At 46.7% G+C, this 17626-nt stretch overlaps 1 protein-coding gene across 3 annotated transcripts in view; it reads right to left on the reverse strand.

Annotated features, from left to right (window-relative positions):
• Window positions 1–17626, reverse strand: part of Piwil4 (piwi like RNA-mediated gene silencing 4) — a 38049-nt gene that overhangs the window by 17413 nt on the left and 3010 nt on the right. For all 3 annotated transcript variants that reach the window (XM_052726918.1, XM_052726907.1, XM_052726929.1), the window contains 7 exons: window positions 16716–16847; window positions 14568–14782; window positions 10367–10488; window positions 8497–8577; window positions 7577–7774; window positions 6009–6120; window positions 913–1036 (listed from right to left, as the gene is read on the reverse strand). In XM_052726918.1, the coding sequence (XP_052582878.1) occupies window positions 913–1036; window positions 6009–6120; window positions 7577–7774; window positions 8497–8577; window positions 10367–10488; window positions 14568–14782; window positions 16716–16847 (984 nt within the window). The remainder of the gene's footprint in view (window positions 1–912; window positions 1037–6008; window positions 6121–7576; window positions 7775–8496; window positions 8578–10366; window positions 10489–14567; window positions 14783–16715; window positions 16848–17626) is intronic.

Below are 17626 nucleotides of genomic sequence, written 5' to 3' on the forward strand. Positions count from 1 at the left end.
GGGCTGGCGCTGCCTAGGCATGCTTCCCATTCAAATTGGTAAAACGTGCCACCTGCGGAACGCTGCCCAGTGGAGCGGCAAGCCCCGGGAGTATTAACAGCTTCCAACAGCTGAGTGTGGTGACACACACCTATAATCCCAGCATTCAGGAGTTCTAGGCTCGCCTGGGCTACAAAGTCAGTTCAAGGTCAGTCTAGGTTACGTAGTGAAACTGTCTCTCTTTTTCTTTAAAGGAAATTTTGAGCTGGAGAGATGACTTGGTTGTTAAGAGCACTTGTTGCTCTTCCAGAGGACCCAGGATCGATTCTCAGCACCTATACGGCAGCTTATAACCATATGTGACTTCAATCCCAGGGGATCCAGTACCCTTTCTGACCTCCTTGGGCACCAGAAACACGTGATGCACACAGGCCAAACACTTATATACATAAAATAATAAAATAAATAAATTGGGGGCCTGGAGAGACTGCTCAGCAGTTACGAGCACCTGCTCAGGCAGACACTCAGGCTGTACTATATAGTGAGAAATGACACTCAGGCGGGTTCTATATATAGACAGTGAGAACTGCTTTTTGGAAACTGGTGCATGAAGAAACTCGGAGTCATTCTGGTCTCACTCTAACAAAGTAGCCTGGTCTCCCCAAAAAAAGTCATGTGATTTCCTCGGCCAGTAAACTTCAAAAACACAGCAAAAAGGCAGTTTGGCCTCTGGAAATTACCCAGAGGTTGGTCTGGCAGCAAGTTTATGAGTAGAATGCATGATGGGAAAGAGGTTCCAGAGGGCACTTCACCCTCCGCTGGCCTCACTATTGTCTAAGCCACTTAAAGGGCCCCTTGTCCCTGGTTATGCAAACACTCTGGCATTCAGCTAACATAAGGGGAGGTCAGTGGAGCTTTACACATAAATCTTACCTGTGAGAAAGCAGAGCTCCGGGATCAGGTGGACCATCTGAGGCTTTGTGTTATCATTCCTCTTTCTTTTCAGCAGACTAACAAGCACAGGCTGATTTAGGTCAGATAAAGTGATATTGTATTGCTATAAAATACAAGATTAATGAGGGACAGCAAATTTGGAGACAGAGCAGAGGGGCATCCTTGGTTACAAGCCACACACAAACCCCCAAACGAGTCACTACGTAAGTCTTTTTACCACTCCTTACAACTTTCTTTCCAGGACTCATTTTTTTCTACCTTTAATTATCTTTCATTTTTGATTACATTTTAATCTAGTGTAGTGTGTTATATGCGTGTGTCAATGCATTTATATCATGACATAACTGTGTACTCTGGCATCACCTTCCATTATGTGAATCCTGAAAAATTCAAACTCAAATCATTCAGGCTTGGCAGACAGTCTTTGCCTGCTGAGCCATCTCACTGGCCCTGTATTATCCCTGAGATTGCAATGCCATTTTTAAGACTTAATCCCCCGCTTCCTCTGGGTTTCCTCCAGATTCCGAACAGCCTTCAGCTGTCTGTATACACATTATGACTGAAGCATTTGCTCCATGATTCTAGCCACCTAAATTCACCTTAACAATGTCCACATACAAGTTGCAGGCCGAGGTTATACTGTACTCAGTTTCCCAAAAGAGCACGAGGGTCTTTGATGCCCAGGATGGTACTGTGCAGCAGGGAAGTAGAAGCAGCTCAGAACTACGGGGGAATTTAATACCCAGCCCTTCTGTGCACTTCTCTTCTATGAAATGAGGGTGCCCGCAGTTCGCAGGCGAACCCCTCACCCGGTGTGTGGTTTAAGGTAAGTCCTCAGCAGCTGTCTGGTAACACTCCTCTCTGTCCCCTTCCTAAACGTGAAGTTCACCTTGCCAAAAGTTCATTTCCAAAGGCAAATCATAACTAATAATAACTTCCAGTATAACTTATGACAGGACTAGAATTATAAAATTATAGCCGGGCGGTGGTGGCGCACGCCTTTAATCCCAGCACTCGGGAGGCAGAGCCAGGCGGATCTCTGTGAGTTCGAGGCCAGCCTGGACTACCAAGTGAGTTCCAGGAAAGGCGCAAAGCTACACAGAGAAACCCTGTCTCGAAAAACCAAAAAAAAAAAAAAAAAAAAAATTATAATCTATAAAATACCTGGGAATTATGTTTTATTGGCCATCACCATGATAACTATGGGCATACTATGCAAACTTTTCTCTAGTCCAATAAGGACTTCTACTCTTTAAAATGAAGACCAACTCAGGAATGTGGGGTTACAGTTGTGAGCACGGCAGATACTGAGGGAAACTGTTCAGAGAAACCTTTCTCAAAAGAGTCTATACAAAACTTCACTGATTCAGTATAGGTTGCTGGAACACTTTCTTCCTCTCAGGAACTGAGCTGGACACAGACATGGGAGAGAAACAGTCCTTGGCTTTTCTGTTAACCACATTCTCTACACAGCAAAGCTGCACACCTAACAGACCACACCCATGGGGACAGACCCTGCGTGGGCCCTCAAAATGAGTTCCTGAGGGCTCCACAGCTGAAGAGCTGGGATTTAACCCGCGAGCTGGGAAGTCAGGGGAGCTTCATGGAGGCAGAGTCCAAGAACAGAGAACAGTCAAGAGTAATAGATCCTACAGACCAGCTCTGCCAGCCCTGGGCTACCTGGGAAGAGAGTCCCCTACTCATGGTGCAGGGCAAGCATTGCTGAAGCGGCTGTCCAAAGGTAGATTTTTACCTGCTCCCTGGACCCAACTGTCTAAGAACTTTCAAGTATTTTCCATAAGATAATGTGTTCCATTCTGAAAATAGAAATTTAGCATGCATTTCCTAGTTCAGAAAGTAAGACATTTTGAAATCTGACGTGATTGTGTTTCCTTTCCTCCGTAACTACACAGAGCAAGCCAATTCACCACAAAAAAAGAAATGGGTCTTTTCACGGGGTGCCCTTTTTAGAAAATGACAGCTCCTAAAATACATTTGTTCAAAAAAGAACCAATTCACTGGTGTGGCGCAGAAACCCAACCGTCTAACCAAGTATGGGTTTAATGCACACACTCAGAGCACATATTATGTACAAGATGCCTTACTGCGCCACCAGGATTCCAAAGGCACCTCCACTCTAAAGAAAATGTGCCCAGAAACAATGTGATACACTGGGGCTTGCTCGCCTTCTGTGTGAGTAACAGAAAGTCAAGTCAGAAAGCTGGTCACAGACTAGGCAACACTTGATCCTGAAGCTACAATCTGACCTAGTGATAGAAGAGAAAGGTACAGTGTGGCTTCATGCAGGGATCTCAGGCACATGCACAGGGCCTGGGCCGTTAGTGACTAGCATGTAGACAGGGATACAGCAGGATGGATGAGTTGGGGTGGGGGATACCGAGGGAGATGAGGTTAAAAGGCGGGATGGGCCAAGCTGTGATTCTAGAGATGAGGAAGAGGAGGGTGGCAAGGGTCTCCACCACCTGCCTGTGAGTACAGTGTGCAGCATTAGGCTGAAGGCACTGGACGCACTACTGCCATGCTAACTGCTCATACTACACCGTGAAGGTAGATACGACTCCCTAACAGGCAGCTTTAGGTCCCTCACTGAGCTCTGAGTGTAGGACTTGGCCGAAGTTACACAGCTAGAGCCATGGCCTTCTCACTTCGAGGAGGCTTATGTCCTTAACCACATGCCTGGGCAACATTTCCAGAAAGCTCTCTCCAGTGGCAGAGGCCGTGAGGAGAGAAGGGACGCAAGGAGACCACAGTACTGACCACATCACCTACCCAATGGAGCCCTACATCGACTGATACAGTGGACTAGGCTAGGGAGGCGTTCCAGAGAGAATGTCACGGTAAAGGTGGAGAAATCATCCCAGTGGCAGCTCAGTGAGGAGGTGAGGGCAAAGAGGAGGAGGAAGAAAGAAGAAACATTTCCAGCTGAGATGCACCATCCTAAGAAGGAATGAGGGCGTGAAAGATGTCCAACTGAGACCGCCGCAGGACATTCAGGCAAGTAACACGGTAGGAAGTGCGTGCACAATGCAGAAATGGAGGCAAGGCCCAGTTACTGGAGCAGATTCAAACTACAGTGGGGAGAGCAGCCTGGTAGGAGCCACAGCGAGTGACAAGAGAAGGAAGAGAACCATGTCAAAAGAGACTGACAGATATCAACCTGAAACTCAGCGGAGAGCCACGGAGGAGAGCCACGGAGGATGTGACCAAGCAGTCAGGTCAGACAGCGGGCATGGTCTAATGTCATTGTGATACACAACACAGTATTGATCATTGTAGTCAGCCTCCCGCTTTGGCGTGGAATGCCAGCATGCATTCCTCCTGCCTGACTGTGGCTTTCTCCACCAGCCAGTCTCTCTCACTCTGCCCTCCCTGGCTTCTGGCAACCTCTGTCGCACTGCTAAGCCAATGAGCCCACCCGTTTCAGATGCCAGAGGGAAGCTGTGCAGTGGTGTCTTCCTGTGCCTCGCTTCTTTCATGTAACACAATGATTTCAGGGACACAACGGATCAATGTCCCAAATATACATCACAGAGATGTTTAACTATCTACCCATGAAAAAAAAAATTACTGATAAGTAAGGTGGAAAAAGGCCACTGGAAGCCACTGAGGCTGAGAAAGGCTGAGTGACTTAGACCCTGATGGTGCTATGTCTGCGGTGACAAAGCCAGATGCCGGGCCAGCGACACTTCCAGGAGGAAGAACTAAAGGGGACTTGGAGCCACCACAGCGGGTCTCCAAAGGTGGCTAAAGAGGAAAAGAACCTTTCCAGGAGATGGGTGAGGATCAAGTCTGCTTTTTATTTTTCAATTCCACTGTGAGATTTAAAGGATTACAGAGAAAGCACCTCTTCCGCAAGCCTAGAAAGGGCAACAGAATTGTAAATGAACATGGGAGCTTCCGGAGGCAGCAAGAGACCCCACCAGTAAATGGCTCTTGAGTGTCTGCTATGGGATAGGAACTCAGCTGACAACCTAAGGTGCCCAAAAATAGTTCAAAGCATGCCTTGAGGAGAGATTCCAGGGGAGGGGGCAGGCCTGCCCCCAGCAATGATGCTGAGTTCAGGGATAGCAAGCCTGCCGGGCTAGCACCACACACTCCCAGGAGACATGCTGCCTGGCTGAGAACTGAAGGTTGGTCAGTGCTTGTCTGGCTTAAAGGTATCTGGGAAGAGGAAGCGATGTACATGAACATGCACAGGGGAGAGACTGAGTCACGAGCCACAAAATGCCAGTACTCCCACACCCAGAATAGTTTGGGAGATGGGGGGCGGGGGAGACAGAGAGAGAGAGAGAGACACTGACAGACACAGAGAAAGAGAGAGACAGAAAGAGACAGAGAGACAGAGACAGAGAGAGAGAGAGAGAGAGAGAGAGAGAGAGAGAGAGAGAGAGAGAGAGCGCAGAGCGAGAGAGAGTGCGAGCATGTAGTGGCCAGATCAAACTCCACAAGGACTCTTACAACTGACTCCTAAGGAAGGAGAGCCATGGAAACATCAAAGCTTGGGTGTAACATGATCAAATATGATTTTAAGGCCAATTACTACAGGAAGAAAGAATACAGGAGGCAGGGTGGGGGTCCCAGCCAAGCCAGAGACAGCGAGGGTAGAGAAGGGACAAGTAAGAGAATGAGTTATGTGGGGGGTAGACTCACCGTGACAGTTTAGGGAATTTTCTGGAAGGAATAGTGTTGTGGTCAACTTTTGTGAAATGTTCCCTACAGACTCCTGCATTTGAACATCTGATATCTAGCTGGAAGCGTCATTTTAGAAGGTTGTGGAAGCTTTGGGAGGTGAGGCTGATGAAATGGGTCACTGGGGAGTGGAGGGGGGAATCTTGAGGCTACATCTGGTTCATTCTGCAGTATGACCAGCCAGCTTCCTGACCCTGCTCCCACTTCCTCCTCACCATGGTGAAATGATCCCCTGGAACTGTAAACCAGAAGAAACCAGTCTCCCCTTAAATTGCTCCTTGTTAGAAAGGTCACAACCACAAGAGAAGTAACTAAACAGGGAGCACTGTCTCTAGGCTAAGGAAGGAGACAGGAACCACGCCTACCTGCTTGTAGTAATCCACGTACGTGATCTCGGAGCCGTCCCGCTTATGAAAGGCATGTGTAGGCTTCACAGACCAGTCAATGTCGTCGATACGGTATGTTTTGTTGTTGTATCTGGTAAATTTGAGACACTCTGAAAACACTTTGCCAAATCACCTTGAGTTAACAATCTTGAGTTAACTCAAAATACAAGGTCCACTCCTGAGATTATGGAAGACACTGCTATAAGCATAGTCACACCCTTGTGCCACACAATCAACTCATAACTGAGCTGAGTGTGACTTCTTCAGATCTCTGCATTCCAGCTGATGGACTCAGCAAGTCACAGCCCACAGTGTTTGTCTCACTGACAGAGCCGAGCTCAAGGTAAGTCATTCTTAAATGTTCTATGGTGAAATTCCATTCAGTTTCCCTGCCCTCCTCTGGTGTCATAGATCAGCTCCCAGGCAGTCCTCATGTTAAAAAAATACCAATCCAGCTGGGCGGTGGTGGCGCACGCCTTTAATCCCAGCACTCGGGAGGCAGAGCCAGGCGGATCTCTGTGAGTTCGAGGCCAGCCTGGTCTACAAAGTGAGTTCCAGGAAAGGCGCAAAACTACAGAGAAACCCTGTCTCGAAAAACCAAAAAAAAAAACCAATCCATCTGGCCAATCACACAATTCTGGAATCCTGTTAATCTCTCATGTCGGACTGACCCTCAGCAAAACGGGCTAGGCCGTTCCAAGTTCTTTTTGCTCTTTTAGCAGTATGAATCTCCTGTGGCCTGGCCTGCAGCAGAGACCTCTAAGGCAGGTTTCCCAGAGCCTCACATACCTTACAAGGTGTCTCTAAAAGAGCGTGGCAAGCTAATGCATCAAAATATACATGGGAGGGCAGAGGAAGCATTCCTGTGCCTGGGAAGGTTCACCTTCACCTAGGCTCAGCTAGGCCACCCCTCTGTTGCTCAGCCCAGGAAACCAGTGTGGAGATAAAGTCCAGACCAGGCTAGTCACTGGGATGGTTCAGAAGGGAAATCAGTCTTTGACAAGCTATTGAGAACCCAGGAAGACTCCTAACCTGTTGATGTTTGATTTGGCTCATTGTTCATTAAGGGTAAACTACATTGATAGACCTAGGAACTTACAAAGGGGTGAAGTACACCCTTTGTCTAGAAGGCCTCAGAATCTCGGGATGCAGCAGGGGAGCGAGCACACACTCTGTCTTGTAACACAACACAATGACCATGAAGAGGTGCCCTAAGCAAAGCACTCCGGGGAGTGGCCAGAGGAGAGGGGACGGGGCCACCAGGAGCTCCAGAGCTGGGTGTGGGGAGATCTGAGAGGGGGAAGCCGACCCTGGGAACCAGGCAGAGGTCCTGGAGCAACACAGTGCAGGCCACTGAGGGCCGGGTGGAAGACGAGCACGGCAAGAGAAAACATACAGCCATGTTGACTTGGGGCGGTCTAGAAATCAGAAGTAACTTCAGGAACACACAGGCCTTCCACAGGGGCGAGCCAACCAACAACCCCCACCTCCTGTCCCCCAGTACTCTGGCCAATGTGACTAGGTAGAAGTCAGGGGCCAGCCCTTACCGGGTAAGGACAATGAGCCCCACTAGCTCTTTCTGGCATGTCTCAGTGAAGTGGGACATGCCGGTTCTGAAGCAGAGATCAGTCATGAATTCCAGAACAGTCTCATTTCGGAGGACTTTGTAGCTCACGTCAGCATTGAACAGGAGTCTGCTTTCAAACTGGGACACAGAAATGGCAAACCCAGGCCACAGGGACAATCTTGAGAAACAGATAAAACACACACACACACACACACACACACACACACACACACACACACACACAGTACTTAATATTTAAAACATACTACCGGGAAAGCCTGTAATGAACGACGCTGACATGGTGAGTATTCATTCTAACTCTCTGGAGGTCACGGCTTTCTTGTTTTGTTTTTTCCTTTTGTACCATTTATTCCAGTTACTGACTGAAAATGCTAGCGTTTTTCAGCTGGGGTTTCTTCAAACATAGATGTAGGATAAAATTTCTGTGAATAAAAATTCCAAACCAAGCCCTGGCACTTCAGACCCTACGTTTCTGGTAGGGGCTGTTCTGGGTGTTGCAGCGTGCTCCCCAGAACCTGTCAGCTGCTCTGGCTGCGCTAACTTCCTTTCAGAGAGGGCACAGGATGCCAGATGGATTTCAAAATGAAACATTCTGCTTTTGTTGCTGACTACCCACAGAAAACTGAGTTCTGAGTCCCTTCTAGAAGTTATGACCTAGCACACTAACCAAAGAACATACACTTCTGGCTTCACATCTGGGTTCACTAGTCCCCCAACAAACAAAACATGAAAGAACACTTGAAAATTCCAAAGCCCATTGCATTCCATATTCCAGATATGTGACACCTCACAGGAGGTAGAGCAGCAAGGTACTGGTTCATAAATTATGCCACTTGAATCTTGCCATCTCACAGGAACAGAAAATATAAAGAAACATACTTGTACTGGGGAATCTCCACTGGTTCTGAAGGATTATAGAAGTTCCGTCCAATTTGGTACATTCTCAACTTTTTAAAGATCCTGGAAGTATAGTTTTGGAATTTTTGGTAAATATTCATCACAGTGTAATTCAACTTTTGGGGGCTGAGGAGACAGTTCAGTGACTAAACTGAGTCTGGAACTCCAGAAGCCATGTAAAGCAGGACACAGAGCTATAATCCCAGTCCTCCTGTGAGGAGATGGGAGGCAGCCACGGAGAATCCTCCAAAGTTCACGTGCCAGCTAGCTTGGCATAAGCAGCAGCGAACAAGAATGAGAACTTATCTCATACAAGGAGGAAGAGGACCAACAGAGGAGACTGACCTTTGACCTCCACACACACGGAGACAAATGTTCCCCCCACACGTACACACACACACACACACACACACACACACACACACACACACATAAACACACACCACTAGAACAAACACTAAATATACTTGAGTATATATTTGTAGGAACTATAATTCCATAGTTTAAAAAAATGTAGTTGACATTTTTATTTTATTTTATTTTTTTCAAGATAGTGTTTCTCTGTGTAGCTTTGTACCTTTCCTGGAATTCACTCTGTAGGCCAGGCTGGCCTCGAACTCAGAGATCTGCCTACCTCTGCCTCCCAAGTGCTGGGATTAAAGGCATGTGCCACCACCACCTGGTTTAGTTGACATTTTTATACACTTAACTACAATAATATAATCAATTCTGTGTAATTGTTTAGATGACTATAACATTAAGTCATGCCATGCATTGGGCCCTCTGACCCTCCCTGTTTTGAAAGGAAGAGGCTGTTCTTGACTAGCCACTCAAGTTCCCTGGGTGTCCCACATCATTGTGACACTATCTTCGGCAACTATCTATCCTGGTTACCTCTGGGAAGGGGAGGTGGTGTTCAGTGCATAGGGAAATGTAAGCAGCTTTGAGTCAGAACACAAGAGGGCCAACTCTGGTGACTTGGCTGCTAATGTCACAGAAGCCAGTCTCCCATATGTAAAGTCAGGGTGTATGTAACAGTGCGCAACGAACAATATGATGAAACACACTGGAAAGCATCTTCCACGTGTCAGCTGGTGGAGCATGGTCCTCCCTCCAGGGCGCCGAGGGTCAAAGAGACCAGACAAGGCTTTTGACTAACTCTAGGAAGTGGTATGTTGGATACGGAGGAAGTTACTTATGTGCCCAGATATTCTGGAAAGCCCCAAGCTTCCTGACCTCCTCCCCCTCAGTCTCTGGTTGAACAGAAGATGGCATCTCTATGACAGAGTTACAAACACAGCATTCTGACACACGCACGCACACAGTGCTGTATTGGGGGGCGGGGGGAGTCAGGGATTCTGCACTGGTCAAATCCCTTCATCCCCGAGGTAACTATGGATCACATGACCCTCACTCCATTCTAAGGACTGTCGAAAGCTTACATACAACCACTCCTCTTCCCAACTCATGCTGTGAAGAAAGATCTGGGGCTTGGGATAGAGCCAGGGCAGAACACAGCCCGTGACAGTCTCCTAAGTCCCAAACCAGCCAGCCAGAGGAGAAACAAATCCCCCATCTGGCCATCCTACTCAGTGAACTTGAGTCTGGGGTCAGAGTGCGGCAGCACACAGGAAATGAAGGAAAGGCTAAAAGCAACACGGCCTAACTTTGGGATAAGGCTGAGTAAAGAGGATTTGGGCCAAAGAGTGGCTGAGATAGATTGTGTGCCATCTTACAGGCAGAGTATTATCAGCGTCCTTGAAAAACCATCCTAGAGCTGCTGCTGACCCATTCCCCACGCAGCACAGTCGCGTTAATACCCAGGCTGTATGCTGAAAGGTCAACAACTTACTTTCTGAAGATGATGTTGAGGAACTGCATGCACACTGGGGAGCTTGTGGACAGCTGGCTCGTCAGAGTGAGCGTCATCGTGACAGTCTCACCTCTTTGTGTTTCACTTGTCAGTTCTGTGACCTGGGAAAAGGGGGAGGTGAAGGCACAGCTCATCCTCAAGTGTCCGGAACGCAGACATGAGTTTAAAGCAGCCACACACATGAACAACGATGGAGCTGGGGGCGATGGTGTGTGGAATAACCCGATCCTCATCTGGGGATCAAATTACTTTAAAAGCCTGATAAAGACATTCCCTCAAGAAAATCCCATGTGTGTACATACAGAGAAGCAATGTGCATTATCTTTAGGAGGTAGCAGACTGCCTGGCCCCTTCCAAGTTCATGAATTCCTGAGAAATTCCTCAAAAAGCTTATTCACAAAGCAGGAAAATGGGAGAAAGGAAGTCCTTCAAGGAAAAGGGCCAGACAGGAGGGCGAGAAAGATGAGGGGAGCAGAGAAAACAGGGGAGCTAGGTGGGAAATTTCATTCTATTAATAAAAGTTTGCAAAGGGCTGGTGAAAGCCTTAGGGCTCACCTAAGATGAAGCTGTTTTAGCAACATAAGGACCACAGGGAGAGTCTCTACTAAAGAAAAGCCTAAGTCACCAAGGGCTGGAGAGATGGCTCCTTGTTCTTACAGAGGACCAGAGTTTGGTTCTTAGCATCCACACTGGGCTGCCACAGCTGCTGTTAAGTCCAGCTCCACAGGATCTCATGCCCTCTTCTCCACTGAAGACACACACACACACACACACACACACACACACACACACACACACACACACACACACACATATAATTAAAAATAAAAATAACTCTTTAAACAGCTACAAAATAAAACCTCTAAGCCATGCAAAGCTCAGAACAGGATTTTTAAATACAAACATCCACAAATCAGTCAATGATCAGGGGGTTTTCACAGGGTGATGAATCAGAAGTCAGCTCATTAGCAAGCATCTGCGTATTCGCACCCACCTTCTAGTTACACTGTCAGTTTTTACAGCAGGAACTGGACAGCAGAGATGCAAAGAGGAACTTGTCCCTCCGCGCTGGGTGGGGTATTGCCCTGGGGAGACTCCTGGTCTCAGACAACTCATGCAGAAATGGCAAGTTACAGAGACCTCACCAAGATCAAGGTAAGTCCAATCCACAGGAGCAGGAGGGACAGACATCCTGCTCCCAGCCCCGTGGGGACCTCAGACAAAGGATGTGGACCACAACGGGTGTGGGAGAGGAGCTGAAGGGAGTTGGCAACAGGCAGTGTTGGAAACTGTATTTCTCAACAGGTTCCCAAGATCAAACACTCCATCCCCCTTGATCCTCTCTCCAAACACCAACTGCTCCTGCATTTCCTCCATCTGTTCCTGGACCTGCCCCTACAGTCTCCAGGCTGCTAACCTCCCAGTACACATCCCCACCCCCATCCCGACACCTGAGCAATCCACAAGTCTCAGTGCATCCACACAGCAATGTCTCTATGTGACTCTGGCTGTTCTGGTACTACCATACCATGTGCTTAGAGAGACTATGGAGGCTGCCTCCTACAGTCTACTGTGTGACCTGGAGGAAGCTGCATCAACACTCGAAGTTTCTCCACAATCTCTAAGGTGGGAGGGAGGCCAGCTGGAGTTACAGGACTATGAAGATAAACAGGGCACTTCAGGATCTTATCTTCACACAGAGCACAGGCGCTCACAAAGGTCAATAGAGAGCAACACTCTGGACTTTTATTTTATTCAATTCCTTTTGACACACTGCCCAGGCTATTCCATTCTTCTTCCCACCCTTTTCAGGAAACTTCAATAGGATGTGACTGGGAGACTCTCTTGTGGTGCTGCACTGGTCCAGGAAAGACACACTCTTCTCCCTACCTCCAACGTTCAAAAGGACATTTAAAGTCCTCCCTACCTTCAGGGCCACTTCCACACCTTGCTAATTAAACCTCTATGACCAAGTTTCTCAAATACGCCCCTTCCCTTCTGCCCTTCCTCACTGTCCCCTGCTCTGATCCTGAGGTCCTTCCAGAGACACTAATCATAACTCTCACAGGCATCCTGCTTCTCACCATGCTCTGAGTTCTGACTTTGAGGTAAGATCCTCAAGCTCTCTGAGCTCCAGGAATGATAAGAGAGTTAAACACACAATGCCATTAAGAGCCTGGCAGGGCACATGGTCACAAATGTAGTCTGGTAGATAAAACAGCAGCATAAAGGAGCTGTTCTTTAGACCTGCTCAGCATAGAACTCTACACTTAGTAAGTGTCCAATAGACGTTAGTATAATAAAAATGCTAATTCAATACTAATTATTACCAAGGCACGTAAGCTATTCTATCTCACTGTGTTTATTTGTGACTCTGATATTAAGCTGAAAACCTTTTAAAGAAAAAGACCCCTGTAGTACTTGTCTTTATTTTCTACACGGTGCTAACACCCTACTAAGTACACAGTTGACTCTTTCTAAGTACACAAAGGTGGCAAATAGATAAGAGTGAATGAACCTCCCATCGGACAGATGGAGTATACACTGGAAAGCCATGAGGCAGCTGGAAGGCAGCTTCCAGAAGTATGGGCGGAATGTAATGCAATGCAAAGGACTCTTCAAACCCTAATAAGCACCGTAGAAAGGTGGAAACTGGCAGCGGTGGAGGATTATACCCAAGTCCAATAGAAAGTGAGCAAATGGGCTGGAGAGATGGCTCAGTGGTTAAGAGCACTGGCTGTTCTTCCAGAGGTCCTGAGTTCAATTCCCAGCAACCACATGGTGGTTCACAACCATCTGTAATGAGATCTGGTGCACTCTTCTGGCACGCAGGCAGAACACTGTATACACAATAAATCTTTAAAAAAAAAAAAAAAGTGAGCAATCAGTGTCACCGTCAGAATGCCCACTCTAACAGAGTGACAGGACATATACCAATTAAGGGACACAACAACCTTCTGTCTGCACCCAGTATCACCTAATCTGTGAATAAAGTAACAGCCCTGACGAGCCACTGTCTTACAGTCTACCCGTCACCTGCCTCCTCACTGACTCTTAGCCCCAGGACGCAAATGTGTTTGACACATGACATGCTAGTTCTCAATTGAGATGAGCAGCGCGAACCTATTCCTGGTATGTGCACAGAAGAATTTCTCCAGGTCTGCTAGGAACAACTGAGGTAAACCAACCATCCCTGTGACACACAAGTGACTTGTAACACCACCAAAGCTTCTCAACTGCTGCATTGCTATCGACGTGTCACTGGACAAAGGATTCGAAGGGGAATAAAAACATTTCTAAATGCAGATTCCAATGTTCTGAGCCACCAGATCTCACCACTTGGCGTCATCCATTTCAAGGTCTTAAAAAGGATAAAGGCATGCTCAGAAATGCATTTCTTGTGTAAAATCACAAGAACTTACTTATATCTATCAATGTTATCCTATGCTGTTGGCACCATAGTACTTAAAATGTTGCACTCACTGACTAAACTTTCTCACTGGAAGCATCAAAGATCTAATTCTGTGTTCTACTGTGACTTTTTAAAGTCTGATTCTTTTTTCTCATAGTACTTCTAATCTTGTTTTAAAACAGAATATTGAGAGACGAATGCCTACTGATATCTAGTTGAGGACTGGTAATGTTGAAAAAAATCTAAAAAAAAAAAATGGGTAAAGGAAGATCAAACATTTGACTATTTCAATAGTCTCGTTTTGCAAACACTCTTAAAATTGACCTCAGTAACTCATCTTTCCTGTGACTTAGTGAGTGTTGAAAGGAAGGATGCTTCTGCATTCAGAAACTGACATGAAGCTCTTTGGCCACACAGGCACAAGAGCAGTGAGAAAATTCAGTCCCAGAGCCATGGAAATGGTGATTCTGGAGGTCTCACCTGCTTGGGGAAGGTTTCCAAGTTCATCTGTCTTAAGAATTTGCAGCTCTTAAATGTTTAGCATGCTGGAGCATCAGTTTCATCTATGACATCAATGCCTGATGACATCTTAGGAAACCTTTGAGCTCTCAAGGCAAGGGAGCAGGGATGAGGAAGAAGCATGGGAAATGTTCCTTCATATTGCTAAGAAAATCAGTGATCTTCTCGGCACATACATAATAAGCAACTATATGTGTACACACACACACACACACACACACACAGAGTGAAATACTGACCACACTGTACCGTTTGGTCCAGCTTTTCTGAGAGGAAAAGGCTGGTGCCATCAAATGCTTTTGCCTTGTCCAAGAGTTTGCTGTGACCATAAAGCAAAGCAATCTTCAGCCTCCTAGAGGCTAAATCTGGGTTACACACGACATGGTACTGGTAGAGCTGCCAATCCTGGGGCAAATCTACACTAAAGAGATTCGTGACCAGCCGCACAGGTATCCCGTTAGAACCTGGGGAAGAGAAAAGATGTATTTCACCAGAAGAGGACACCATGTTAATATTAATCATCTTTTAAAAATCGTACATGGACTGTGGTTGCTATAAAGCAGGGCTTTTGATCAGTGGTGTGGGATAAATGCTTGCATTTTCAACCTGGCAATACCACTGGCAGTTACTGTGAGCTCGTGTACACAGCAGGCCTCTGAAAACAGAACAACACATGTGACTTTCCAAGCTCGGGAAGAGCAGCATCTGAAGGCGACTGCCTGGATCCCTCGAGAGATACCTTCCAGATGAGTCTCTGTGACCCAGATCAGTTAGCCGACAGTCTTAGATTCTGCTCTGAGATCACAAACACAACCAAGACAGAAGCCTAGCCCATTCTCACCATGAATGATACTACTCCAACCTCTAAGAAACTTGAGATAGTCAGAACCAGGACTTAGTAAGTTCTAATGAAGTTCCATCAGTAGTTAGAACACTGTGTATATCCCACAAAGAGGTAGAGGGAGGCCGTGAGACAGAAGCAGGAACTCCTGTACAGAAGCAGCGTGACTGGGGTTTCTATTTTGTACAGGCACATGGAGTCCATGTGTGCTCCCTGGAATTCCTTCCCCTATAGACATTTTTGCTCACAGCTTAAACATCTGCAGGACAAAATCAGAGCCGACCAGAGCCCAGCTGGCTGCAAAGAAGATGTCACATGCTCCTCCCCAGGACAGAATCCAGGAGGGTACTAATGACTTTTTTCTCACTTGTCTTCACAGAAAATGACTAAATTTGTATCTTTCTACCACACATATACTATTTTGCTTTTTTTCATGGAGGAAGTAGAAATGCAATTCCCAAGGTATGAGGAATAAATGGTACTTGTACACCTTACTGCTCCCTCAGCCTAGGCCTGTGATACATGTGTCTGGCAGAGGCAAAAGATATTGTCATTTTTGCTTAAGAAAAAAATTTGTTCTCCCAGATTCTTAGTGAATGGCAACAACACATTTCAGCCTGGCATCACTTGGACTGAGAAAAGTCAGTCTGGACTGTCAGAACTGGCAGGGCACTGAAGATCATCTGCACCAGCCATCACCATCAGTGCTGAGGTCAGGAAGGTATCTAAGTCAGCGCGCTTCATCGTGGGAGGGGCTAAAAGGGACTTACTATCATTTGTGTGCTCAGCCATATGCGCAGGTGTGCGGGTGTCCATGGAGGCTAGAAGGGGGTGCGACTCCTTAGACCCGGAGTTAGGGGTGTTTGTGAGCTGCCTGACATGCGCAGTGGGATCTGGATGTCAGCCTGCTAGGGTGGTGTGTGCTCTTCTTCACTACCCAGCCCTCTCTCCAGCCCAAGCACAGCAGAATGGACCCAGAGAGCCTGTGCACAGGGAGGGAAGCACTTCCTGTGAAACGTTAGTTCAGCTGTACAGCTGCTTGCTGGATAATAACATCTATTTCTTATTCTGCTGCTTTTAAATTCAAACAAACAAACAAAAACAGAAATTCCCATTAGTAAGGAGGGAGCCACAAAGCTTCCTGCAAATCCAAAGAAAACCACAGATCCTGCTTCCCAGCAACCCACACCTGTGTATGCAATTTTGGAAGGAGCCTGGAGTCTGAATAAAGAAGTATCCCCATTGTCTGAGGTTTCCTTTCTACAGCTAAAATCCCCACAGGCTGATTCTCCACGTAGGGTAACGGTTGGAAAGAGAAGACACAGCTTCCTGTGACTTCCCTAAGTGAGAAGAGGGTATCTTTTCTAAAAGTGAGATGTGGTTTGAGGAAAACAGTTTTGTTTCTGACACTCCAAATGCCTAGACAATGCCTTCAACAGAGCAGACGCTCAGTCAAGAGCTCTCAGGTGATTAATAAACTTACCTCTTTAGAACTAGGGATTTAAATTCCAGAGCGATACTTGGTAACCTTTAAAAAGTAACAAGAGACTGGCTACCTGTTTTACAATCTTTCACATGTGCCATCTTCTCCCTGGTACAGACAGTCAAATCTACAAAGTCCCGGCTGACTTTGTCTCTTCTTTCCATGAAGGTCCGTCCACCATCATCAGAAGAGACACCAACCTCATCTGGAACAAGAAGATGTCACAGTATGGTGGACTGTGTCACCCTGTACACCAAAACCACACCAACAGTCAAGACGGGTTTTCCTATGATGCACCTGACTGCTGACACATCCCGGACTACACAGAAGACTTTAGTCTCAACACTGAAAATTACAGAGAAAGCCTGGGATGTTCACTTAGAAATATTAGTGTTAGCTTTTACAGTACCACAGACTTCCTCTTCTTGGCTCAGGAGACAGCTCCCTCCCTGTGTTCCAGTCCCACATGCTAGCAAGTGACAATCCCCTCCTTTCCTGTTGTTCTAGGTGGACTGAACTCTGAAGAGATCCGGGCTAGGACAGGGAGATCTCTCACTTTCCCCAGTGAAAACAGAAAACACCCAGGCATAACCATCAATAATCACGATAGATTATTCCTTAAGAAAAGACAGGGTCCCCCTCAGCTTCTACCATTTACCTTTCATCACACTGAAATAAATGTCACCGTCTGAGTGACTTGGTTAATTGAGTACAGGAGATGGTAGCTTTTTAAATGTCTTCAGCACTTAGAAGATAACTTTAAACCCTCAAAACCCAGGACTTTATGGCAAAATAGAATTCGTATCAGTGTGCTGAACATCTGGGCTCTGAGTTCACCTGTCCTGTGATGTAGTCACTGTGTGCAGTGTCCCCAAATGCTCCTTCCACCTGCTCCAAACTTCCATCTAGACCCTTCTCCCTGGACATGAGTCTCTCAGGAAGATTTAAAACAATAACAACAACAAAGAAACCAATTTAAAAAAG

Source organism: Peromyscus californicus, unplaced genomic scaffold (genome assembly GCF_007827085.1).
Source record: "Peromyscus californicus insignis strain IS unplaced genomic scaffold, ASM782708v3 Scaffold_11__1_contigs__length_118956290, whole genome shotgun sequence".
Taxonomy (NCBI): domain Eukaryota; kingdom Metazoa; phylum Chordata; class Mammalia; order Rodentia; family Cricetidae; genus Peromyscus; species Peromyscus californicus.